A 25,626-nucleotide genomic window follows, 5' to 3' on the forward strand; every position below is an offset into this window, starting at 1 on the left:
TAATCAATTATTCCGCCCATTACTTTCTCAAATTATGGTTTTGTCAATAAAATGTCAGAAAATAGTGAAACATGCCCTGTGTATTTACCCAGAGCCCAAGGTGACCTCTTTAAACGGTATGTTTTATCTGACCATAGTCCAAAAATGTAAAGCTATTGAGCTACGTCGGTATTTTCTTTTAAATCGCATTCAAACACTCATCGTAATCACAAGGCTTTCCTATGACCTATAAATTATTTATTTCTTAAATCATTATTATTATTGTTATTATTATTATTATTTACCAGTGAGTTACACTGTACATTACACCTAATATGCACTTAAATCTTGCACTGCTCTATTTTTGATTTAAATTTACCCGTTTGTTTTACTTTTTTTGATCTATTGTTCATTCAGATTTATTCCCCTGTGTGTGTCTTATAGTGGTTATTTTATATATAAAGCACCCTGTAAGGTAGGCTTTGATAAGTTTCTGTACAAATAAACTATTATGATTATTATTATGATTATAATTACCAATAACAATAATAAAAATATTTTTTTTTAATAGCACTTATCAAAATCTACCTTACAAGATGCTTTACACATAAAATAACCACAACACACACAGACACACAGACACACACACACACACACACACACACACACACACACACACACGCAGGAATAAATCTGTAATAATAAAATAGTTGCTGATTAATTTTCAGTATTTCAACTAATTGATTAAACAACTGATCTTTGCCACTCTTAATTTCTAATAGAAAAGACCATACAGTGCACAAAGGTCCAAAAATGTATATTTCTTTTAGAGAGTCAAAGCAGCACAAAAGCAATGAGCAACTTCAAAAGAAAATTAGCAAGAAATCAGTAAACCATGCAAAAAAGTTACCTTAAAAATAGCACCAAAAAAGGGAGGGGAATCTAAAACAACAACAAACAAAAAATTGACTGAAAAAGTGCTTTAAAATCATTATTATTCAACAGAATTAGCATATTTTATAATTCTAAATTAAGTTTTCTGGACATTTTTTCCTTATAATTTTCTAAATTTCTAAATTTCTTGCAGTTTGTTGGAGATTTCTTGCAAAGGTGCTCATTGACTTTTCCCCTAATGTTGTTGAATGACATCAAATACATTTTCTCAATGTCCAAAGGTTTAAATACTTGTGAATGGCGTCTAAATGCAGCACAAGAAAAAGTGATGTCGATCCAGGTTTGAAAGAGTTAATGAGATTTAAAAGGTATCGGGATTGTCAGTTATTGTTTTTTAAACACGGTTGCCAGCAAAAGTGACACAAAAGCCAACTTCAGATTCACTCTCGGTTGGCATTTTGCCGCTCTGTATTTGCTGTTCTTTTGGCGTTATGCCCTTTAAATTTTTGCAAACCCAGAAAATGAGAATAAAAATAGAAAATACAGGCAGAGGGTGCAGAAAAATGCATCGCCACACTCTTCTATTAGGTCATGAGAGGTGACTTGGAGGGATTACATCTATATGAATTGTTTTTTTTTTTTATCCTGCAACTCCGTAGTCCAGGTTCAGGGCGAAAGGTCAACCTGCTCTCTGCAGAGCGAGTGCAGGAGAACACAAATGGCTTTTTGATTAAAGGAAACAACAACCCACCTAATGAGTGAGAGTAATACAAACAGGAAGACACAATATGAATACGTGTTCTGGTGATGCTGGCAGATACACAGAGACGAAAAATACTGAAACAGACAGAAGAGATGTGAACTGAAGAGCTTCACAGCACACGTGAAGCGTATTTCAGTGTTAAAATGAGTGTGTCCTTATAAAAACTGGACCAAACCCGAACTAGTGGTCCCATTTTTTTTAGGGTGTCATAATTTAACAATATGCAGATTTGACATATGTACTACAGGAATGGTATCAGAGGTGGAGGACATATTCAGGTCCTTTACTTCAGTAAAAGCACTAATACCACACTGGTCATTTTTATCAACTTCGTATTACTGCATAGTCTTGAAAGTCTGTACTTCAGCTAATGTTTCTAAGATGGAAGGAAGATGTTTTCGTCACCTTGTTAATGTGGGACTGAAAACTCAAATCTGAATCGAGGATAACACCAAGACTGGTGACCTCAGATTTGATTCAGGGAGTCAAATTCCCCAGATTATTCAGAAGCATTTCTCTTGTATATTTCATGTGTTTTGTGCATGAAAGTCCTCATTTGTAACTATAACTATATATGTCAACTAACTTTATTGGAGTAAAAAAAGCACAATATTGTCTCGGAGGTGTAGTGGAGTAAAATGTAGAAACTGGTATGAGATTAAAGTACTCAAAGTAAAAGTACCTGAATTTGTACTTAAGCACAGTACTTGAGTAAATGTCCACCACTGTCTGGCACAAAGCACTGTGCATGACAAACAGTTGAGATTATTCAGCCAAACTCAAACTTAAAAAAAGGTCAGACTGGAGCCTTCATCTTAGAAGCAATTCAGTGTCAAGGAAAGCATGTTGGTCAAGCATCACATGCATAAACGTGTTGTAAAACAGACGTCCATGTGATCATGTTTGCTTTCAAAAGCCTGTCTGCTACGACACTCAGTCTTAGGTGGAGTAAATCTGCAGTAGGTGCAGACTTTGCAGAAAATCGCTGTGTGTCAAATATCAAGTTTAATAAGTTAAATAAGTGTAGACCAACAGGATGTTCTTCTCCATAAAGTTCCTTTATTTTTGTTTTATGGAAGCAAAGTCCATCTCCTGGCTAAAACAGGTCTAAATGGCCAGCCTGGTTGGTAGAACAGCGCAGAAACAAACCTTGAATTACCACGATGTGGTTGTATACCTTTACACACCAGTCAAGTTTCTTTCTCAATACATCCATGAAAACATGGATGTTTCACACACATCTTCCTCCACGCAGCACAGATTATCTATACGATCAGCACAGTTTCAAGATTAGTGTCACAAATTCAGTATCGGACCAAATGTCTCCCCTTCTGTTCCTGAGCTATGGTTTTGAGTAATGGTTAGAAAAGTGTTTTTGCAGAACATTATAATGTCACAGTAAAGTTGACTTTTGACCTCTTGGATATAAAATGCCATCACGTCACCATTTCACATTATAGAATATAACTTTCATTCTGTTGCTTTGCATCTTTTTGCCGTGCAGGTTTAAAGCATTTGTTAGAAAAGTAATCAAACGTTATAAGTTACATTACTTTGATCGGGTATTTAAAATAGTTACACTACTTTAACTGAGTAACCATTAATTTCAACCTATTACAGGTCAAAGTGTTTTGTTCATTAAATAAAATGAAACAAGATTTTCTCATGAAAACAAATACATTTAGGCTACACTTAAAGTAAATATTTTGTTAACACATAGTTTTCACCTTGTTGTCGTTACTACTCAGAGTTTCGGTCGGCGTTGCCGCACTCGCACATAACATTACGGCCCCTGTCAGAGGAATTTTTTGTCCAATAAGATGCTACATTTAGTCTTGCATGTCAGCTGTAGTTACTGTTGTTGACGGACAACAGACCCTATAATGCCTGGTACTGGGCTCTGGCCCTGCTGGCTCGAACACAATGGAATCTTTTAAGCAGGCTTTCTCGGCCCTCCTGTTATCTGGGCTATCAAGTGTAGTCGCATTCCTATCTCCATTTCAACAGCCCTGAAACTTCATCTTGGCTGGGAGGTGTGTTCACTGTAAGGTGAAATCTACAGAGGAAAGTATTCAGCTGAGGACAGGAAACATTCTTACAACTGGTTTCAATGAGCACACTTTCTTATTTGAGATATTACAGTGGTTTTTATACCACAGAAATTTTCTGTGACTCATAGAAACTGCTCTGAAACCAATCAGTGGCAATGAAATGCGAAGTAAAACAGAGTTGATAATTAACTCGTTAGGGCTGAGATGAAGGTTAAGGAGGTCTCTCTGGCTCAAGAAGGCTAACTAAACTTAATAAAAAAAAGGAAAAAAAGAGCGTTTAGATTGGCATAATAACACTTATTCTATTGACCATACATCAAAATTAACCCTATGAAACCTGGACCAACATCTGTTTTCGTGTGCTGAACTCAGACCCCTTTCAGAAGAATTAAAACCTTTGAACCCTGTGCATATTGGCTTTATTTCTCTAAACAACTTGAGCAAGACATATCCTGCAAATGGCGAGAAATTAGTAGATTTCAAAAAAATATTTTTTAAAAGACAGGGTAAAATGTCCAGACAATTATCATAATTATATATTTAAAATTATCTTAGAACTTAAAAAAATGTTCCTTCTTTTCTTTTGCTAATTTTCAGGTAATTTTCTTATATTTTAAAAAAAAAGAATTTCTTGCTAATTTTTGTTTTTGTTTTTAGAAATCCAACAAAGTCACTCAGGTTTTAAGGGGTTAAAAGAGGTATTGTGGATGTTGATACTCATGAGACATTACAGCTGCACGTGAGAAAAGCAGCTGTATTATTATTATTAGCCAAAGTGCTGAAAATTAGAAACACTGAGTCTGTTGATGCTTTTCAGATGCAACTTACGACCAAAACAATGGCTGAGCTAATCAGCAGGTGTGGATCACAACACGAGTGAAAAGGAAACCCGGACAGGCCGTTAACAATACAATGTGATACAATTCTAATTCACTCTTGGTGCCCTTATCCCATCAACAACTCAAAGACTGTCTTCCTGAATCAGTAGCTACAGCGATTAAACACAGGGGTCTTTTACTTGATGGTAAACTGTTCATGACCTTATCAGAAGGACAGAAAGAACAATACTACATTAAAAAACTATTTCTTCAACGTTTGTGCCAAATATGAAGACATTTCTGATGTGCGTTCTTGAGATATCGCTTTCACAGGAATAGGATGGATAACTCATAATGCCTCTGGCTGTGGCTTTTGCTAGTGCTGAGGCAATTATTTGAAATGAAGTGGAATGAAGCAGAAAAAAAGTACTTAACACACTAAATTAAATGTATTCAATACTTGGATGCCTTTGTTTGTGATGCCAGCTTCAAGACACTTCTTCTCGTGGGGTGCCCCCCTTTGTGCATCTTGCAAAAGAAATGTCACTTTCAAACTTTCAAAAATTAGTGTCCTCAGTTCCCAAATGCTCACTGAGTGTTTTTAAAAGAGAAGGCGATGTGACACAGTCGTAAACATGACTCTGTCCTGACTTTTTGGAACATGTTGCAGGCATCAAATGCAGAACTAGAGTATATTAACAAAAACAATAAAGTTGATTAGGACATTAAATATCTTGACAACTGTATTTGAATGAATATTAAAAAAAAAATCTGCAAATCAATACTTGTACTTTTATTTTCAACACTTAAACACATTTAATATCATAACAGTACTTTTGATACTTCATTACAGAAAATATCAGACACTTGAGACCTTTACTCAGGTAATATTCTAATAGGTGACTCCAACTTCTACCAAAGTCATTTCTTGTAAGATATTTGTACTTTTACTTATGCATGGCTTTAAGGCACTTTGTCCACAACTGATGTCATCACATGCCCAAAGGGGACAGTTTGTCTTAAGGCAATGTCTAACATTTAACAGAGTAAACTCAACCTGTGTTTTCTTTACACTACATAGTTTCATAGATACCTACCTTTTTTGAATGTACTGTGCTTATTTTGAATGTAAATTTTTTTGCCTTTACTCCTCGATGCAAATATGACTGAAATTCTTCCAAATAGACTTGTCATGTTTTGTTTGAACTCCTCTCCTGCTCAGAAATATATGAAGTCCTCAAGGCCAGTATTGCCTTTTTTATTTTCATGGCGTCTACATTAAAATAAAATAAAAAATAAAAAACAAGCAAAGAGGAACTATCCTTTTAGCTGTCAACACTCCAGGCCAAACCTTGTGTCTAATAACACATTTCATTCATTCTCCTCACATTCTGTAACTGATGGAAGCATTCACTGTGTCCTTTTCTTGCCCCGCCCTTGTTTGACTGGTTTCGGCTTAACCAGTTGAGCCGCCCTCTCTGTTTACTCTATATAAATTGCGCCTGTAGTACCTGTGAGATCACTTTGCCACCGTGCTGACAGGAGCTACTTACTGCCTACACAGCATCTTTACTGCATCAGAGGGACTAAAACTGTCTCCATGTCTTCAGACCAGGACTGCCACCTGTGTAAGGAATACCTCCGGGATCCCGTGTCCATCCCCTGTGGTCACAGCTTTTGTTCAGTTTGCCTGAAGACCTACTGGGATCATGCTGACCACACGGGCTCATACCTGTGCCCACAATGCAGGGTCACCTACAACAAGAGGCCCAACCCGAGACGCATGGGAGGCTCCCGGCACTCCACCCTTCAACGCAACGCCGAATCCTTTCCGCCTCCACCTCCATCCCCTGACTACAACTATGCAGGACCCCAGGATGTAGGATGTGACATCTGCATCGGAAAGAAGCACAAAGCCGTCAAAACCTGCCTGATGTGTTTGGCCTCCTACTGCGAGAAGCATCTGAAGCCCCATTACGAGTCAAACACTTTTAAAAGGCACAAGCTGGTGGATGAACTCGGCCACCTGGACCGACAGATCTGTCCTCAGCATCAGAAGGGTCTGGAGCTGTTCTGCCGCACCGACCAGATGTGTATCTGTGTGCTGTGTACGGTGAAAGAGCACAAAGGTCACGACATGGTGTCAGCTGAGCAGGAGAGGGCGGATGAGCAGGTATGTTTTAATTAAAGTGACAGCGCTGGGTTTCAGACTGTCACCAAGTTTACTTAGAAAGCTAAAGTTCTTTGTCAACATGACAAGTATTGTTTCATGCACATGAACATTTTGTTAACTGTGAATCAGTGGAGACACACGTACCTGCCACGGTTTATTGCACTAGTGATACAATGGCAGGTATTGCTTGATAAAGCAGCAGAACAAGCAAGACGCACCCATATGAAGACAAAGCAGCTACCTGCATGCGAAACTTTCACGATCAACTTTGAGCAAAATGTCAGCTAATATTTAAGCTTAAAAATGTATTTCACAAATGTAAACAGACTCTTCACATACAACTAGGCCTTCTATATAGTAGAAAGACGCAGATACTTGGTGTTACATCAACAGAGAAAACAGAGAAAAGGACAGTGGAATTGGATTTTGCTCAAAAGGTAGAAAACCTACAATTAACAGAATGCAATGGATCAATACATGCTCTTGCTGGTGGATAACGTAATGCAACCTTGTCCGTTCAGTTTAACGGTAGGCGAATAAATGTTTCTGGAAACATTTAAGGCAAGAAATAGGCAACTCAGTACCAGAATCTTGATTTATATCTGATCAGCGCTGCTCAGTTTTACCGTCCGATCACGTTTTTTTCGGCTTCTATTTTCACTGTGCAGGAAACTATGTATCTGTGTGCTGCTCATAATCTCTCACCGTTATGGCAAAATGGGGCATTAAAATACATTTCTAAAAGTGCAATAACATTATCTTGATTTGTTTTCGATCAGCACTGCCTAGTTTTACCGTTTGATCAGATTTTGTTCCGAGTTTTGAGAGAGAGAGAAAGAGAGGAGCAGTTAAGTCTTGATCCAGCTCTTCTCTGAAACTCTTCTTTGTGTCCGTCATAGCGGCGTCATGGTTGGCGGGCAATACGAAAATGCGGAGGTACAGTCTGTAGTTAGAGCAACATCCTCAAGAGCCAGTGAAACGCTGCTGTGTTGTATTTTACATCATCTGGCAGAGTTTCTCTGGCTCCTGTTGCTCGAAACTACAGGATGTACCTCCACATTTTTGTTTCAGCGGAGTTTCGCCATGAGGGGGGATATAAAGGCCCTGGTTAGATGGAGGAAAGTTTATCTCAGTTATCGACACATACTACCCACGTTGTTTTGATACAAAGCTGGTTGAAAATCAGTGAGGTATCCCTTTCATGATTCTGCACACTGTCTATCTTGCAAAAAAAAATTGCTTGATGAAGGTCTTGCTATTGAAAGATCAAAATAAATTACATTTGTTGCAAGTGTGTGGGAGTTTTTCTGCAAAATGCGTCCTTCTCGTCCCTTTACTAAGCTTTTGTTTTGAAATAAAAGTATAAAGTATTCTTTTTATTTAATGATTCCTCCAATTGGAGCTGTTGATTTGTGGAACTGCTGTCATCATCAACAACAACGTCCATTGTTTTCCCCATAGCAACGTCTGGGCGCCACCCAGGCCGAGATCCAGGAGAAGATTCATGACCGCCTCAAGCAGATGGAGGAACTAAAACAAGCAGTGGACTCACTCAAGGTTTGTGCCATCCATCATAAAACCAGTCTAACCACTGCAGTTGAATGGAAAGCTAAATTTACTACTACACAGACAACATTCCTTGGTGTCAGACTGATGACAGTCTCTTTCTAGCGAAACCAGTGTAACACCCAGTTGACTAATGCTTCCTCATTTCCGGTGCAGACCTCGGCCCACTCGGCACTGCAGGATTGCGAGAAGATGTTTGGCGACATGCTGCGCTCCATCGAGAGGATGCAGCAAGAGATGGCCAAGCTGATCTCCTCCAACAAGAGATCGGCGCTCAACAATGCAGAGAGCCACATGGAGCGTCTCAACCATGAAATCGCTGATCTGAGGAGGAGAGACAACGAGATCACCCAGCTGTCCCGCACCGAGGACCACATCCACTTCATCCAGGTAACTGACCACCACTCCAGAGACACAAGATCGATTTTGAGACAAGACCAGTTTTGTCTTGGACGGGTCATCAGTAAATCAAGATATAGGCAGAGTTGTGTTGCAAAATATCAAACTTAATCAAAAGTGTTGGTTGTGTTTTAAATATTGGGAGTGACACATATGAAATAGAAGGTTTGGGGTACTCCCCTAGGAAATTTTGAGCATGAAACACTTAATTTTGGTGTATTCTTTTCAATATGTGTGCACCACTTTGTGCATTTTCTGCATCAATTTTTTTTTGCGTAAATGGGTTAATGGGATTTCATTAAAATCAAAGTCCTCTGCTACTTTCATGTTTGTTTTGGGGGCACAAATGCACATGTTCTAACTATCGAGGGGGATGTTTCCCCTGTGACATAGAAAAAAAAAACAGAACAGGGCCTAACGGGCACAGAGAACCAATAAGTAATCTAACGAAAACTCAAGCTTTTCTTAACTTTTGATGTCGTGGGTCTTTAGATGGTACAGACAAAATTTGAAGTCAATTGGATGAAAGCTCTATTAAAAAACGTATAAAATATGCAGTAATATTGAAGATGTGCCATATAGACGTGTGTCTGGAAGGCTACTGCGAATTTTGGTTATTGCTAAACAGTATTTTCAGTGACTTTTTCAAAGCTTTGCAATCAAACACAGTTTTAATAGTAATTAAAAACTTAAACGGTACCAGTAACATTCCTACTGTATAATATATAGTCCTTTCTGCATCCATCAATCACAGTGCATTTCTAGTCAAAATGTATATCACTCACTCTAACTAAAAATGTACTTCAAGCTGCAAAATGGAACAAAAGAAACAGAACGCTAATTTAAAGTGCACTTTATCACAGCTGCGTTTTTGTTTGTTCTTCTTATCAGAGTTACCACATGCTGATAGCCCAGACAGAGGCGGAGGAGCTGCCTACAGTGAGCGTCAACCCCTATTTCTCCTTCGGCCCGGTAACTAAGGCCGTCTCTGAGATGAAACAGCACCTGAATGAATTTGGCAACGATGAACTGGTTAAGGTTGCCAAGGCAGGTGAGTTCAAGAGCACAGAAAAACACAAAAGTTATTTAAATATTCAGATATATCTTCAAATTTCAGGTATCACTATGAAAATAATTCCAATGTCATCATATTAACTCCTTATTTTTGTATTTTTGCAGTTAACAAAATGACCTTCTGTCAACTGGATGATTCCAAAAAGAGACGGTCGATAAAAAGTGAGTCTTTCTTTTAATACAAATAACTGTTGATTTTGTGTGGACAACAATGTAATGTTGGTAATAACATCAGTACAAATTACTTTTACACAATCCATAAAGCTACCAGAACTATGGTATTTGTAAATTATATAGGCGCCCCCCAAAAAATTAAAGGAACAGGTCACTCAAAAAACAAAACCACACATTTAGGTGAGCAAGCAGTAGATATGCGATTGCTTCTGCACCATGATTTGGGTCATGATTTTCGGAAATACGCATCACCGCGAAAAGGTATTTTTGGTGCTTAGTTCCAGAGAAGGCAGACATTTCTCCAGCCGATATCTATTGCGACTCAAACCAAAACTATCTCGATTGATGATATAAGATTGATTTTGAGGTGAACTGTCCCCCTTAACCATCACTAGTCTAGAGAAAGTTAGATTTACAATTTCCCCTGTCCTCAATAGGGCTTTGTGCAGTCCTGTTTGATGTTTTTCTTTGGAGGTTAGTCTGAGGTCACTCAGCGATCACATGGTTAAATGTTTACTTTGATTAGGAAGCCAAACTGCCAGTGAGTTTTTATGAAGCTGCAGTTCAGATAAGTAAAAACAAAAATCGTCAGTTCAAAGTTTTATAATGAACTATACCACCGTCACAATTTTCTAACACTCATATTTACTTTCCCAGATGAAGAACAAACCGTGTACAAGCCTCTACCAGTCCAGGAGCCTCAGTACAGGGACGATTTCCTGAAATGTGAGTCTCCGCTTCTCTATTTCTGTTTTCTGCAGGGACGCAGATCGCTGCTCTGTCCGCTCAGTTCACTACACAAGGCAAATTAGCTGCTGATGAGGTTCTCTGTCAGACCCTGTGGCTGACCACAAAATCTGGTTTTTAGTAACTACTGTATGTTCTGCAGTGTTGACAGAGACTGGGATTGACTCATTGCAAATAAATTAGCTGGCACTTACACAGCTGTGTGATTTTAACTTAAGTTTGCAGTTTAAGTGCTCTGTCATTATTTAAGCTGAGGGTGTGAAAAGCTGATGTCTACTAACCACTCAAATTAGAACAAAAGTAATGCTTAATCATCCTTGGGGGGGAAAAACACAAAGGTTTCCCAAGTTTTCATAGTTTCATAGCTTTTCTTCTTATATTATATATATATATATTATATTATTTCTTATATTTTCTTATTATCTTAGAAAATTGCCAGTTTTTCTTTCAACGGTTGTGGGTCTCACCTTACAGTTACACTTAAAGCTGTAGTTGGTAACTGCTATACAAAATATTTTTTGTAATATTTGCTGAAACTGTGACTATATCCACAAAACAATACATGAACCAGATAGTCTTTTTTAAAAAAAATCATGGTCCTCCTCCTCCTTACTCCACATGAATAAAAATAACCAGGAGCCAAGTAGTCTGTAACATAGCTGCCAATCAGGTCAATTACTGCTCAGGAACTGCGATCAAACTGATCAAATATGATAAATACTCTCTCATACCTAAACAACAAAATAACTGAACTTCCATCAACTTCCAAAACGACTTATGACCAGCCACAAAACAACATGTGTTAAGTTTTAAATATGTTCTACATCAAAATTACCAGGTTAGGTTTAGTAAAATATATCATGGTTTGGCATTAAATAGCATCCTTTTGTTACTGATTCAACATGACACACGTCAAATACGTCACTAGCAAAGAATACCACACATACTAGCATATGAAGCTATGCTGTTATTAATATAAGTTAACGCTCAGGATGCAAATGCTAGTCTCCTGGGTGAAAGTCATGCGTTTCTTAGAGGTGAGAAATAGTCAATGCTTACCTGAGTTCAGACCTTTGAATCTGCACTCTCCACCAAATTCAGGTTGACTGGTTCATCTGGCGTCAGGCATGAGATCAAACGTCAGTTTCTCAGCTAAAAAACAAACAAAAAACAACCATTTAGCACAACAAGGGGAGGTGATTAGCCAATCAGTGCCATGGGAGGGACTAACACGATTGTAAAGCTGTTATCAAGGGTGTGGCTGAACCAATTAGGCTCAATAACAAGGATGGCGAGTGCTTGAGACAAGATAAACGCTGCTATCGAGGCTACTCTTAATTTACGTCTTTCAAATATCACCCAACATTTTAAGTCATTTTTACTTTGCTCCCATCAACCCTTTCTCCGTTATGTTGGCATGGCTATGCACCAATGCGGACTTAAAGCGACGTTAGATTCAGGCCGAAAGGTTGGTCTCTTGTGATTGGTTAGGGAAAATCTAACAGAAATCGTTTACAGTGGACGCAATGTCAGACTGAAAATGGAAACTGAGTGCAGTGAGTTAACAGTTCAGTCTGATATCTGGCAAAAGCAAAGCAGTAACAGTCATGATTGACATTTGATCAGCGCTGCCACGTTTGACAATTTAAACCGCAATTCACCAGCACTGACTGAAATGATTGACAGCTACATCAGAGACTCCTCCTGGTTCTGATTAGTTGTGTTTCCTCGGCTGCGTTAATTCTTGCAAATGCCAGTCAGTGCGTTTACATGCACAGAAAAGTGAAGGTACAGTTAAAGCTCAATTAATCCTTTTAATTGAACTACTGTCCTTCCAGTATACAAGCACTGGGGAGAATTGATTTGTACCTTGGTACCTCTCCTTATTTTTCTTTTGTTTTTCTCATCTTTTTTCTACAAATGTATACAGTTTGACATCCGGATCAAAGCCCTGCACAGGAACTATGAAGCATGTGCAGAAGGCCTAAGCCAGTTCAGGTCCTATTGAGGTGTATACATGAAAGAGTAAATTGACGCCAAACCACATTATCTAGGTGTATTAGTCCAACTCGTGAAATTCAGCTAAGCACGATTTCAGTTGGACTAACATGTCTACATGTATTTTAAAAGTCCAGTTTTAGTCAGACTTGAGGAGGATTGACATGGTTTTCTTCTATCTCATGTATTTCAGTGTGAATGTCATTTTGGCAGATATGACAACAACTTATTCCTATAAAAGTTACCAGCTGCAGCTTTTAAGATGCACTTTGTTAGATGGACTCTCTGTTTGGGGTCAAACTCACAAACAGTGTCGATACCTCTGGCATTCCAGATAATAGGCCGGGAGATAATAGGCCGAGCAGATCTAGGAGACGCTACCGTGTGTCCCACCAAGTGTGACCTGCAGAGGTGGAGATAAACAGCAGGCAGGTGACATCCAACCCCAGTTACTGTTCTGATTTCTGTGTGCAGCCAGAGGGTCTTACCACTTTTCCTTTTGCACAAATCTGTTAAAATCTAACAGCAGTAGAAATTCAATTAACCTGCAGCTTGTGGTGTGCTGGTGAGGGGCGCTTTTGCTCATTTACATTTAACCCGAGGTATTTAAGTTAACAGCTTCCTCTTGTGAAGTAAATGTTTAATTTTATCTCTATAATTTCTCTCCCTAGATGCTTGCGAGCTCACCCTGGACTCAAACACAGCCTACAGACAGCTCTACTTGTCCCGAGGAAACAGGAAAGCTGCCCTCAAGAGAGACCCCCAGAACTACGCTGACCACCCTGCCAGATTCGACTCCTTGCCCCAAGTCCTGTGTAAGGAGGCTCTCGCTGGAGGAGCTTACTACTGGGAGGTCGACTGGAGTGGCGAGGGGGCTGCTATCGGAGTCACCTACAAAGGCATCAAGAGGACGGGCTACGGAGACAGCTGCCGCATCGGCTACAATCGCAAGTCCTGGAGCCTCTTCTGCTCCGATTCCAGCTACTCTGCACGCCACAGCAAAGACCAGATAGAGATCAACGCGCCCTACTCGTCACGCATCGGGGTGTTCCTGGACCACGTCGGGGGTACGCTGTCTTTCTACACCGTAGGGGAAACCATGTCTCTCATCCACCGCTTTAAGGCCAACTTCAGCGAGGCGGTCTACCCAGGCTTCTGGGTTTGGTATGAATCTGCCATCACCCTCATCCAGTAATTACACATGATAACCAATGATCAATGTACAACTGTGATTCAGTTTGTTTGAAATTACAGAACAAAAACATGAGTACTACTTCCTACTAATTTTACAATATTGAGAATTTTTTAAGACTGTGTTGAGTATTAGAGGAGCTGTTCTTAATGACTGTGAATATTCTGCAAATCAACATGTGTAAAATAGAAAATCAGGTGTACACAACAAATGAATTTAATTTATAATTACAAATAATGAAGGCTGTTCTTGATTGAGATATGTCACATGATCATGTATACTGATGTGATACTTATTTTTATCAATAAACATTTTATATAAAGGACAAACATTGCTCCATTTTTTTTTACTTCTCACTTCTATTATTACCAGGGTTGAAACAGTATGAGATTTACTCTGTATGGTAACAGTGTCAGAAAATATCACAGTATATAATATTACATTAAAATTGTTAATGTTGTCAGTTACAATGATCCCTAAAGAAATACAGGAGGGAAAAATGCAATAAACGGAAACTCAAAAAAAACCAGTCCTCGTAATAATAAATTGACCAGAGAGAAAACAAAGACAGTCTAATGAAGGTATCTTAGTCTATATTCTATAGTCTACATTTTTATGGTTCATGGTTGGGTGTTGTCATGTTATGAACTTGGCGTAAAGTTACGTACCAAATGTTACGTTTCACAGGTTAGATTAGGAAAAGAACAATGGCTGGGTGCTGAATTGTTCAGCACTTAATGTAAAGTTACCTTTAGACACAAAACACAAAAAAGTCTTTCCTTCCCATTTTTAAAAAAATCTGTTCATATGATAACATTGTGAAAACGATCCTTGTGTATGTGGACCTGCAAAAACAACCAAAAACCGGTAGTATGCATGCCAGGTCAGTAGTTGGTGGGATAACTTTGTGGTGACAGGCCATAGACCAATGCGCACGCACAAAATACGGCCGTGATGTCAGCGATTTCACTGGATCCGCGCATTGCCAGTTTGCACAGCGACAGAAAGGGTTGCATTTTTAAAAGATTACACTCTGGAACCCGTTTTAAAAGAGCTTTAAAAGGCCAAACCGCAACAAAAGTTTACGTTTCATGCAAGAACCCTTGCTGTGTAAATGGCCCCAAAATGTAACATTACGATGTAGCTTTAAATAACTCAAAGTTGACCTGGTTTCACACGGGACACCAACACCACTCTCCTGGGGTAAAGTCCTTTGTTTGTTTGACCCAACTGCCACCCAAACCTGCCCCATTTTGCAGACTTTTGCTCTTACTTTGGTCTAACTCCCGTCACAGCATCGGTCACGTGATCGCAGCCCTCATGACTGCATGCAGTGCATGAGAACAGCCTGAAAGCTGGGGGTTTGGGGATCTTCTGACATTTTGAGTATCAAACACTAAATTACTTGCATGATAGTGAATTTTAATTGAATTTTTATGTTACAGATAAAGTTCAAATTAATTTCTTGTTGCTTATTTGAATCATTTCATTGTTTTTTTTGTATAGGTCATCATCCATTTCTGTTATTGCCATTTTGTTTAATTATCATCTGTTTATGTTTGTTTGACATGTTTGAAATATCCATCAACTTTTTATGCACAAATTTTCCTTTTTTGCATCAATTTATTGTGTAAAGGTCTTTAATTTTTTTTTTTTTTTTTTACCAAAATAAAAGTCCTCTAAACCCCTGTATCTGTTGTAAGATGGTACAAGGGTGAGATGAGGACGTGTTTGTGTGTTATGATTAATGCTTTGTCTGTACAGAGCAGTGTTTTGGTTTTGTGAGAGGTTCAAGGATATTGTACAGGAGTAGTTGAGGTGTGACTGGGAGGCTCCTGAGTTCACAGATGGCTGAGCCTCATTTTGCAGCAGTTTTAAATGTTTGTGGTTTGGTTCAGTCATTGAGTCATTAAGAATCTGGATTCAGGCAGATAAAAATATTAGTGATGCAACCGATGAGTGTTTTTTTTTTCTTATTGTATTTGAACAAAAGTAGGTGTAAAAACTACAAGCAGTTCAATCTTGTGGCCACTTTATCTTTACTAAACCTTAAGCAATTATATTGTCAAAGTAGCCTGCAAATTGGACAGTTATTTAGGTTTTTATGCAGCATTTTAGAGGTCTGGAACACGAATAATGACAAAAAAGTCTTTCATTTGGACTTTGGTACATGCATTTTTCCAGTTACATGTTCACATATCTTATTCTTTAAACCATTTTTCCTTAGTTGCTACTTAACTTGATATTAACAATTTAACAAGTATGTGTCTTGAGCATCAAACAGCTCACTTATAATAAAAGGACAGAACACAAAATGATTAAAAACCATGAAACATCCCAACTGATGACAATGACATACATAAGGTTTCATTTCAGTTCTAATCATCTGCAACTTTCATTAAGTTCAGATAGTGGAATCCCAAAACTGCAGCCTTAAGGGGAAACTTTGAAGATACAGTTGGGAGGATATGAAAAACGTCTCCAGAATCCACGAGGTCAAGGTCAGTGGATGAGTTTTGCTGTAGTTCAGGCATAGTGTATCCCTGATTGCAAGACACCCGAGATAAATGAAATAACAAAAAAAAAACAAAAACAAAAAAAAAAAAAAAAAAAACTAATAAGCATGTAACTTCCCCAGTTAATTACTTAATCTACAGAAAGCATTCATTTTTACATAGAAAAATATAACTTCATTTTCACATTTACATTTTTGGCTCAGAGTATGATATATATATATATATATTTTAAAGGGTTAACTCAATGATCTAGCATTAAAAAACAACAACAACAACAACAACAACTAAAACAGTGTTACTTTTTGGCTGCTCTGCACAGAAACTGTGAAATCAGTAAAATCACCTGTGAGTCTTTTGCGACCTCTGGGGGAGAAATGTACACGGTGCTCACCGAGGCCGGAAGCCTCTGTGTGGGGAGATGATCCACCTGTATCCTGTATTATTATCAGGAATTATGATAATAATTAATTAATTGGCTAGACTGTAAACTACTAAATATGTCTTACCACTTGCAAACACAGACCTACTATTTAACTGTGGGACTGTTTAACGTGGTCAGTAGTTTATTTACTTTTATAAAGGCTAAAGTCGGGCAATTTGAGAAACCAAGAAAACCACTTAAAACCACTTAAAACTCCACAGACTGCCTTAAATGTTACTTTTATAACTTATGTTGTGCTTCTATGAAAAAAACAGGGTGTTAATTAAAAGAATTTAGAAATTTGCCTAAGTTTTAAAGGGTTAACTCAATAATTTCATTGTATTTCCTTCTTTCCTGAGGAACAGTTAAGTGTGAAAGGAATTAAAAGCCTGTCTCTAATATAAGTCTGTTGAGTTTAATGATTTAAATACATTAATTTAAGTTTTACGGTATCTCAGACCGATATAAACGATTATTTCATGCAAATAACATTTACAGCAACAACTCAAGAGCATGTTTGACGACTTGCTGCTAATATTCAAAGATGTAAAAGCTTATTTGTCGCATTGTATCTGACGTCTTAAATCACCTGACAAGTTTTTGTATCACAAGAAACAAGGTAGCACATGGATATCTTCCTACCTTTTCTCCTTTACACCAAATGCGGCCACGAAACAAGCGCTTAAAACGGCTCAAATGCACAGTCTTTTCGATTAAAACCGACACAAACAGGTGGCCATGCCACCACTCTTAACTGCCGTGCAATTTACCAAACTGCTGATGTTTTTATGTAGGCCGCCGTGCCTGCAGAGGGCAGTCAACATCAAAACCTGCACAGAAAAAGAAAGACTTGTTTCTAGTCGGACACATTTACTCTGCGCACCGTTAGAAAGAAGCGCCGCATTCTCACATTTTCACAAGTGTGGCTGCACAGGTGAGTTTAGACTCATTCAATAACTTTAATAAACATTTCAGATGCTGATCTTTATCTCAACGATGCCGTAGCATGTTTGCTATAATTTAAATGGCTTTATAAGGAAATCATCGGTGTTTTTTTAACGTTACTGATGACAGAAAACTGATGAATGGAGCTAGCTGGATTGCTAACATAACACTAGCTTGCGTTAGCATCACATTTTCAGCACTATCGCTGCCGAAAAGATATGATAAAAGATAGACTGTAAGGAGAAATAAGGTCCCTTATATCATTTAAGTCAAGCCGATGTTGCTGAATTACATTGTAGAATTATTAAAACGACAAAAATGACAATTTAAAGCCAAAACAAAGTGGCTAACGCTCTTATTTTCTGGTGTTGTGACATGCGTTACAACTGTCACTATGACAACCGACCGGACAGACTAATATATATTATTAGCACTGAAATTTTGGGTGAATCGTCAAGCATTTCCAATTTAATTAGAGACGTGATATAAACATTAATCGGGGTAGAAAAGCGCAAAAGGAAGTAGCTTTGATCGAGGAGTTAAAATAGTTAGTGACTAAAAATCTCACAAAAATATAATAAATACTACAACTTTACTTGCAACAGCTTAATTGGAATATTGTCGTTTTTAGAGTAAGGCAAAAAGTGATAATTTGTGTTTCCCTGCCATAATTCAGTCCTGACTTTGACAAGATGCGAAAAGTCTACCAAGAATAGTTTTGTAAATACAAACATACAGTGTGCATACAGAAGACCACTTCAGTTTTGGGAATAAGACACGACTGTGAGGAAGACATCCAGAGTCTGTAATAAATCCCATGATACACACTGTCACTCTCCCTGATGTCAGGTGCATCTCCTCTTCTGTTATTAACATGTTCGCTGATTTTGTTGTTGATCTATTTTAGCCAAATTTATTTATTTGTACATACACGTGTTTAGAAAAGACAGTAAGGATTTTAAAAGTTTAAACATTGGGCAGGAGAGGAAACCAAAAATGGCTCATGAAGATAAATAACAATAATCACACATAAAAAAGAACAAAGAACAAAAAACAAAGAACAAACACATTTGAAACATTTTGCAATATGCTGAGGATTATGACAACATACACTGACCTATATTACCTTTTTTCAGCAGCAAATTAAGTCTCCTTAGGAAAACAAAATCTGTCATTCTCTATTTATTAATTTTTATTGCAGCAAAATGCATCTAAGACTGAAAATGCAATTTTTTTTACTATTCTAGTAGGCTACCAACACTCAATTTGCACTTGCAGTATTAAGAATCTATATAATAAAATATAAATATGTGGTGCCTGTGTGTCGATACAGTATACCATTGCGAAATATCACAGTGCTGTGCAGCGTCATTTATTATTTCTTTTTAATTTTAAAGATATTTCTGCTTTCTGCCTTTAATTAAATACAGATGGCGAGTACAAAGGTCCCAGAAGTTCGTGACATCACACGGATTGAGAGAATCGGTAAGCGCCCATGTTTGTGTGTTTACATACAGTAGGTCAGCCCTCATGTAAGTTCTCCCCGCTCTTTAGTCCCTCATTTCATTAATATCTATCTTGTGTTTAGGAGCGCACTCTCACATTCGTGGTCTCGGTTTGGATGATGCTTTGGAGCCAAGACAGGTAATGTTAAGTCTTAAGTGAAGAGTATGTAGCTTAAGGACTTTTTTCCCTTTTTAGTTGGTGTTTTTTAGAGTATAACTCTGTTAGGAAATCCAGTGAAGGACAAGCTCATTATAGGATTATAAGCAGAAGGTTGTGAATTTAGCAGATATATTGGATTACAGCACAGAATGATGTGCATTAATATGTGTTTGGCTTCAAGAATACCTGTTCCTGTTCACCTGCAGGTGTCTCAGGGGATGGTGGGCCAGCTGGCCTCCCGTCGGGCGGCAGGGGTCATCCTGGAGATGATCAAAGACGGTCACATCGCTGGCAGAGCAGTCCTGATCGCTGGCCAACCTGGCACAGGAAAAACGGCCATCGCGATGGGTAAGAGGGGTCACATTGGAGGCTTTCCAGAACACAATATCATTTCATCCTCCCCCTCTGGAAGTCATATTGCTCTTGTAATTGGCTTATGTTGTATTTTCATGAAGGTAAGAGTTCCTTTTCCCATATTCACCAGCTGAGATTTGGTTTTTATGCAGGTATTGCGCAGTCTCTTGGCCCTGATACACCTTTCACAGCGCTGGCCGGGAGTGAGATTTTCTCCCTGGAGATGAGCAAGACCGAGGCGCTCAGCCAGGCCTTTAGAAAAGCTATCGGAGTGAGGATCAAGTGAGTGAGCAATAGTTGTGCTTTGTAGTTCTTACTGTTTGAAATGAATCAATATTTATGGCGAGTTTCTTTCACAGAGAGGAGACGGAGATTATTGAAGGAGAAGTGGTGGAGATCCAGATTGATAGACCAGCCACTGGAACGGTAAACGGCGTACTTTCAGACATTCTTTATGCCAGAATATACAGTTTTTTTTTGTTTGAAGGACGTCACGGGCAAAAGAAACTTAATTTATCTCTGTCTCTCAGGGTGCTAAAGTGGGCAAGCTGACTCTAAAGACTACTGAGATGGAGACAATATACGACTTGGGAAACAAAATGATCGACAGTCTGAGTAAAGAGAAGGTTCAAGCAGGGTGAGTTAATCTTCTTCTTCAGAAGTCTTAAACATGAGGATGATTCAGGCCCGTGAAACGTCCTCACATGATTTTAAACTGTCTCTCTCTTTTGTTTGTCTCAGAGACGTTATTACCATCGACAAAGCCACTGGAAAGATCAGCAAGCTGGGCCGCTCTTTCACCAGAGCCAGAGACTACGACGCCATGGGAGCTCAGGTATCCTGCTCCATCAATAAAATGCCACTGCTGCAGACACGAATTCACAAACAGCAGCAGATGCTCAACCGCCTGCCTCCACACAATAAACTGCCTAATATCACCAGACTACTTGTGAATCGTAACTCATTTAAAATGCCTTATAATTGTTGTTAAATTGGGTACATTTCGCCAAATGTTTCTGACAATGTTCAAACCCAGAGGAATCCGTATTTTAATCAAGGTCACAGTCTGTGTCGTGCAGTTTCCATCCCCTTTGTGCATGTGTCAAGAGTGTGGCTGTCTGCAAAAAGCAGTCATGAATTGGCTTTCTATTTTTAGAGCAAGTTTTTTAGATCTTGGTTGTTTTTTACTGTTTTAACTGCATGAAGGATTGAAGTCATCAGACGTCTGGATCTTAAGTTAAGACAAATGTTACCAGACCTTACAGTGCTAAACTGCATCAAAGAAACACTGATTTTTAACATGACACTTCTTTATTGAGTGTTTTTACTGCCTAAATCCACTGGTCTGTTATTTTTGGAGCATAAGAGACCTCTGACAATAATTTGGCTCCCAATAAAAATGTCCTGAACATCTGGCTCTTAAGTTATCAGAGGAAAATTTAAGCGTTAATCCATAGGAAGTGATCCCTCCATAATCAGCCAAACAGTATCAGAGAAGCACAAATTTTTAACATGAAACTACTTTATTATTCGTTTTCTACGGTTTACATCACCATTTCCATTTGTTTTGGAAAGGAGCACCTGACTGCAACTGACGGCATCGCTCCAGTTTTTGTTTAATTGAGACTACTTGCAGCAGAAAATTGCACATTTAACATCTAATGGGCAGATTTTTGAAATTATTTTTGTATTTGTGTTGTAGACACAGTTTGTACAGTGTCCCGAGGGAGAGCTGCAGAAGAGAAAAGAGGTGGTCCACACAGTGTCCCTTCATGAGATCGACGTCATTAACAGCCGCACACAAGGCTTCCTGGCTCTTTTCTCCGGAGACACCGGAGAGATCAAATCTGAAGTCCGCGAGCAGATTAACGCCAAAGTGTGTGAGTGGAGAGAAGAGGGCAAAGCAGAGATCATCCCCGGGGTAAGTTCAGCTACTTGTTTGTGTGAATATTTGGTTTGTCTGTGATTGTACTTGACTAAAGTGCTACATTTGGGTTTCCAGGTGTTATTTATTGATGAGGTCCACATGCTGGACATGGAGTGCTTTTCCTTCCTGAACCGTGCCCTGGAGAGTGACCTGTCCCCAGTTCTCATTATGGCCACCAACAGAGGCATCACTCGGTACTACTCCGTCTACATTTTCTCCCAATCTGATCATTTGAGTTGTAGAATTATGGATTGTCTTAGTGTACCTTGTGGGGAATTTAAATTTCCTATGAGCTGTTTATTTGGCTATTTTCATATTCTATCAGAGAAGAAATCATGATTTTTTTGTCATTTCTTGTCAAATATCCATCTTTTCATCTCTTAGTATCCGCGGCACAAACTATCAGAGCCCTCATGGCATACCCATCGACCTGCTGGACCGCCTGCTCATCATCGCCACCTCGCCTTACACCGAAAAAGAAACAAGGCAGATCCTCAAGATCCGGTGAGAATCTGCGTTCGTCATTTGTCAGCAAACTTTGTCTGCTTCTTTTTCCAGTGTCAAAAATCAAAGAGAACTCAACTTGCATGGTTTGATTTCAGGTGTGAGGAGGAGGACGTGGAGCTGAGCGAGGAGGCTCACACCGTCCTGACTCGCATCGGCATGGAGACGTCGCTGCGCTACGCCATCCAGCTGATCAGCACTGCGGGACTCGTGTGTCGCAAACGCAAAGTAAGCTCTGTCTGAATAAGCGGATTCTAGAAGCAACTGCTTATATTTCCGTTTTTCACTTGTGAATTCCTAAAGTCTCTGTTTTGATGATAATTTCTGTGGTTTTGGCTCCTTCAGGGGACAGAAGTCCAGGTGGAGGACATCAAAAGGGTTTACTCTCTGTTCCTGGACGAGGCCAGATCCTCTCAGTACATGAAGGAGTATCAGGATTCCTTCCTCTTCAATGAAACACGTGAGTTTGCGGTCCAGCCGCTCGGTCTCTGGTAGTGCCCAAACAAACAAAAAAAGGAAAATATGTAGAAAAAAACAAAACAACTGATTTTGCAATATATCCACATTCTGCATGACCTGGTAAAAAAGTAATCTGTATCTGTTCTCACATTTCAGAAACAACTTCAATGGACACCTCATAATGAAGATGACTTCTGTGTTTTCTCACTGAAGTTTTTATGTTGTTGGTCTGCTTTCACAGTCAGTTCAGGACTGGATTTTACTTAAATTTGAATTCAGCATTGAACATTATTGAAGGTAGAATTAAAAAATATTGAATTGATTGAATTTCCTACATTTTTCTCCTTTGTTCATCTTTAATTCTACATTGTTTGAATTCAAATTTATTCCCTGAAATTCAGCTTGATTCTGAATTCACCACCTTTCTGTTCGTCATTGAGGCCTTAAGGCAGGAATACCCAGTCATTCATTTTTTGTTGATTTATCTTTACATGTTTTATTTCTAAGAAAATTATTAAACATGCTTTTCTAAGCACACTGTGATGATTTGCTCTCATTTGTCACTCAGTCTTGAACGCTACAAAAAAGATTTTACTGATGAGAAAACAATAATCGAAACTACAAGTTTTGATTTATTTTAAGTTGTTTGATGTGACCAGCACCAGTCACAGCCACCTCACTCAGTTGAGGCTTTTTAAACTACATCAAACCTATAAACTATATCAGCCCAGCGTCCTGACAAATTAACACGCCGATCCCCAGAATCAGAGAACAAAACCTTTCAGAACAAAAACCTTTCAGAAACTCCTCAGAACAAATACATGAAAAGGTTTTAATCCTGGATCAACATCAGTTGGTCCAGGGTCCAGAAATAATCGGTTCCTAATGTGATTCCTATGCAAAACATGGAAGACAAAATGCGCTAATATACAGTATACTGTATACTGTTATTACTTCTGACTGGTCATCAGTCAGTTGAATGCTGTCATCTGTCACTGCAGCTTCTGACAGCTGTCATCAAGCTGTCAAGCTGTCATCTGCTAACGGCTCAGTCGATTTGATGCATTTTCTTTTGTGCGAAGGATTGTGGGTCAGAATAAACAGAAAAGCATGCTGGCTTACATACTGCTAAATGTGACTGGATGCATCTGTACAGCATCTGGTGTTTTTGGCGTAATGCATTTGATATGTATTGGGTTGCTGAGTTTTAGTTGTATTAGTGGTAGTATAGTTTTGCATTTTTCAGTTTTTATATTTTGTTTTTAATTTAATTTAGTTCCAGACTGCATTTGGTTGTTTCAGATTAGTTTTTAATTTTTTTTGTTTAAGTTTTTATTTTATAATAATATGTGGGTATTTGTCAGTGGTAGAATTTTAAAAAAATCAGAATAGGTATTAAAATACAAACACTACAGTTCATGAGGCAAATGACTCACGGACATCCCAGTCTCAATAAACACACACCAGTGCCTCCTTCTGCTTGTTGTTTTGACAAATTAATTTAGTTTTAGATATTAACCTTCAGCAAAAAATACTGTATAAAATGAACCTATAAAAGGAGTTTGTAGTAATTTTAAACTATTGCCACAAGGTGGAGCCCCAAAATTTGTTTTGCGGACCTATTTTCTACAAGCAGCACACAGTCCTGAGATTAATGGAAGCGAGAACATGAGCGAGTCAAACTGCATTGCTGACATCCTAAAAATATCTTTCTTTTGCATCATTTAGTTTACTGAAGATGCCTCAGTGTATGATGGGTGTGAGCGTGCACTGTAAATGACAGCTGGTCCACACCTCAGTCTCACACCCAGTCTGGTGCATTGTAGGTGCTACCATGCTCACTCACACACACACACACACACACACACACACACTGGATCAGGCTTCCTAACACCTAGATTCCTCTGTATTTAGATAACTGGATGCTTCAAATCCCAACCTCGTTTTCAGTGTTACTTCATTTGGTTTCTGCACATTTTTAACCCTTTGAAATCTGAGCAAACCAGCTTGATTTCTTTCAAAAACACGGAAAAAAAGGCGATGAGTAACTTACATGAAATGACAAAAAAAGCAAGAAATTGGTAGAAAGTTACAAGAAAGACCAGAAATTTGCAAAAAAAAAAACCAAACCCCTAAATAAGTATAAGCATTAATAATAAATACATATTTCTATATCGTAATTTTAAATGTATAATCATAATGATCATCAATTTAGTTTTCTAGATATTTTTTAGTTATTTGATGATTCATTTATGATTCTCTCGTGTGTTTTTTTTTTTTTTTTTTTAAGATCCCTAAATTTGTTCTGAACTGAAACCAGAGTTGTCATCTCAGTCACGTAGATCACCAACAGTCCTCCACCAAAAAGCCGCGTTCCTTTCTCAACTCATTAGAGCAGATTAATCAATCGTGAGTTCAGCGCAGACTGTCTCCTACGTAGAAATGAATATTTAATGTTCAGTGCTGGTGGGAGAGAGTTCTGCGTGGATTACCCTGCTGCCTACATCCCATAAATCCCCCTCAGTCCCACGAGTCTGCTGTTGGATGCTGTCTACCAGCACCACATCTGATGGATTCACTGGTTGGATTAAAGCTGGGATAAACTTCATCAGGGTTCAGATGTCTGTATGTAAAACCGGGGGTGTGTGTTCCCTCTCTCTTGGGACTTTTTCTGACGGTGAGTCCCACACACTGATGTTCAATCTTCATCAGAATTTAGAGAGCAGATACAGAAACACCTCTGAGCATAATCACACCAGTCTCAATGTGTCTCTTTTTGACCTGAAGACATGTCTCCGATGTCACTGTGAGTCCGATTGTTTACGGATCATATTCAGATCAAGCCCTCTGGGTGTGAACAGGGTTTTTTGGATTGGTTCCCACTCTTTGTCCACAGGCTACAAGGCTGCACAGCATGCTAACATGTTGTGGCATTTTGCCTGCTGCACAGATTTGGGTGCCCTTTCTCCACCAGTCAGGTCATGCTACCATTCTGCAAATGTCCCTG

The 25,626-nt window shown here is 38.7% G+C and overlaps 2 protein-coding genes across 2 annotated transcripts; both read left to right on the forward strand.

Annotated features, from left to right (window-relative positions):
* The first annotated feature begins 6,016 nt into the window (after nt 1-6,016).
* Nucleotides 6,017-14,157, forward strand: ftr83 (finTRIM family, member 83). The gene is made up of 7 exons (XM_042499966.1): nt 6,017-6,678; nt 8,140-8,235; nt 8,401-8,634; nt 9,535-9,694; nt 9,823-9,879; nt 10,549-10,617; nt 13,308-14,157. The coding sequence occupies exons 1-7, from the start codon at nt 6,106-6,108 to the stop codon at nt 13,829-13,831; spliced, it is 1,713 nt and encodes a 570-aa protein (XP_042355900.1). The 5' UTR covers nt 6,017-6,105; the 3' UTR covers nt 13,832-14,157.
* A 3,465-nt stretch (nt 14,158-17,622) lies between these two features.
* ruvbl2 (RuvB-like AAA ATPase 2) lies at nt 17,623-23,165 on the forward strand. Its single transcript, XM_042499376.1, has 14 exons — nt 17,623-17,699; nt 19,141-19,195; nt 19,299-19,354; nt 19,582-19,723; nt 19,882-20,011; nt 20,089-20,155; nt 20,260-20,366; nt 20,471-20,564; nt 21,432-21,650; nt 21,732-21,850; nt 22,041-22,160; nt 22,259-22,388; nt 22,506-22,620; nt 22,776-23,165. The coding sequence occupies exons 2-14, from the start codon at nt 19,141-19,143 to the stop codon at nt 22,799-22,801; spliced, it is 1,380 nt and encodes a 459-aa protein (XP_042355310.1). The 5' UTR covers nt 17,623-17,699; the 3' UTR covers nt 22,802-23,165.
* The last annotated feature ends 2,461 nt before the right edge of the window (nt 23,166-25,626 follow it).

Source organism: Plectropomus leopardus, chromosome 13 (assembly GCF_008729295.1).
Source record: "Plectropomus leopardus isolate mb chromosome 13, YSFRI_Pleo_2.0, whole genome shotgun sequence".
Lineage (NCBI taxonomy): Eukaryota > Metazoa > Chordata > Actinopteri > Perciformes > Serranidae > Plectropomus > Plectropomus leopardus.

Coding starts and splice junctions, on each gene's coding strand:
- ftr83 (XM_042499966.1), top strand. CDS start 6,106: ATGTCTTCAGACCAGGACTGCCACCTGTGTAAGGAATACCTCCGGGAT. Junction 8,236..8,400: donor AAGCAGTGGACTCACTCAAG/GTTTGTGCCATC, acceptor TTTCCGGTGCAG/ACCTCGGCCCACTCGGCACT. Junction 10,618..13,307: donor CAGGGACGATTTCCTGAAAT/GTGAGTCTCCGC, acceptor TTCTCTCCCTAG/ATGCTTGCGAGCTCACCCTG.
- ruvbl2 (XM_042499376.1), top strand. CDS start 19,141: ATGGCGAGTACAAAGGTCCCAGAAGTTCGTGACATCACACGGATTGAG. Junction 21,851..22,040: donor ACCAACAGAGGCATCACTCG/GTACTACTCCGT, acceptor TTCATCTCTTAG/TATCCGCGGCACAAACTATC. Junction 22,389..22,505: donor TCGTGTGTCGCAAACGCAAA/GTAAGCTCTGTC, acceptor TGGCTCCTTCAG/GGGACAGAAGTCCAGGTGGA.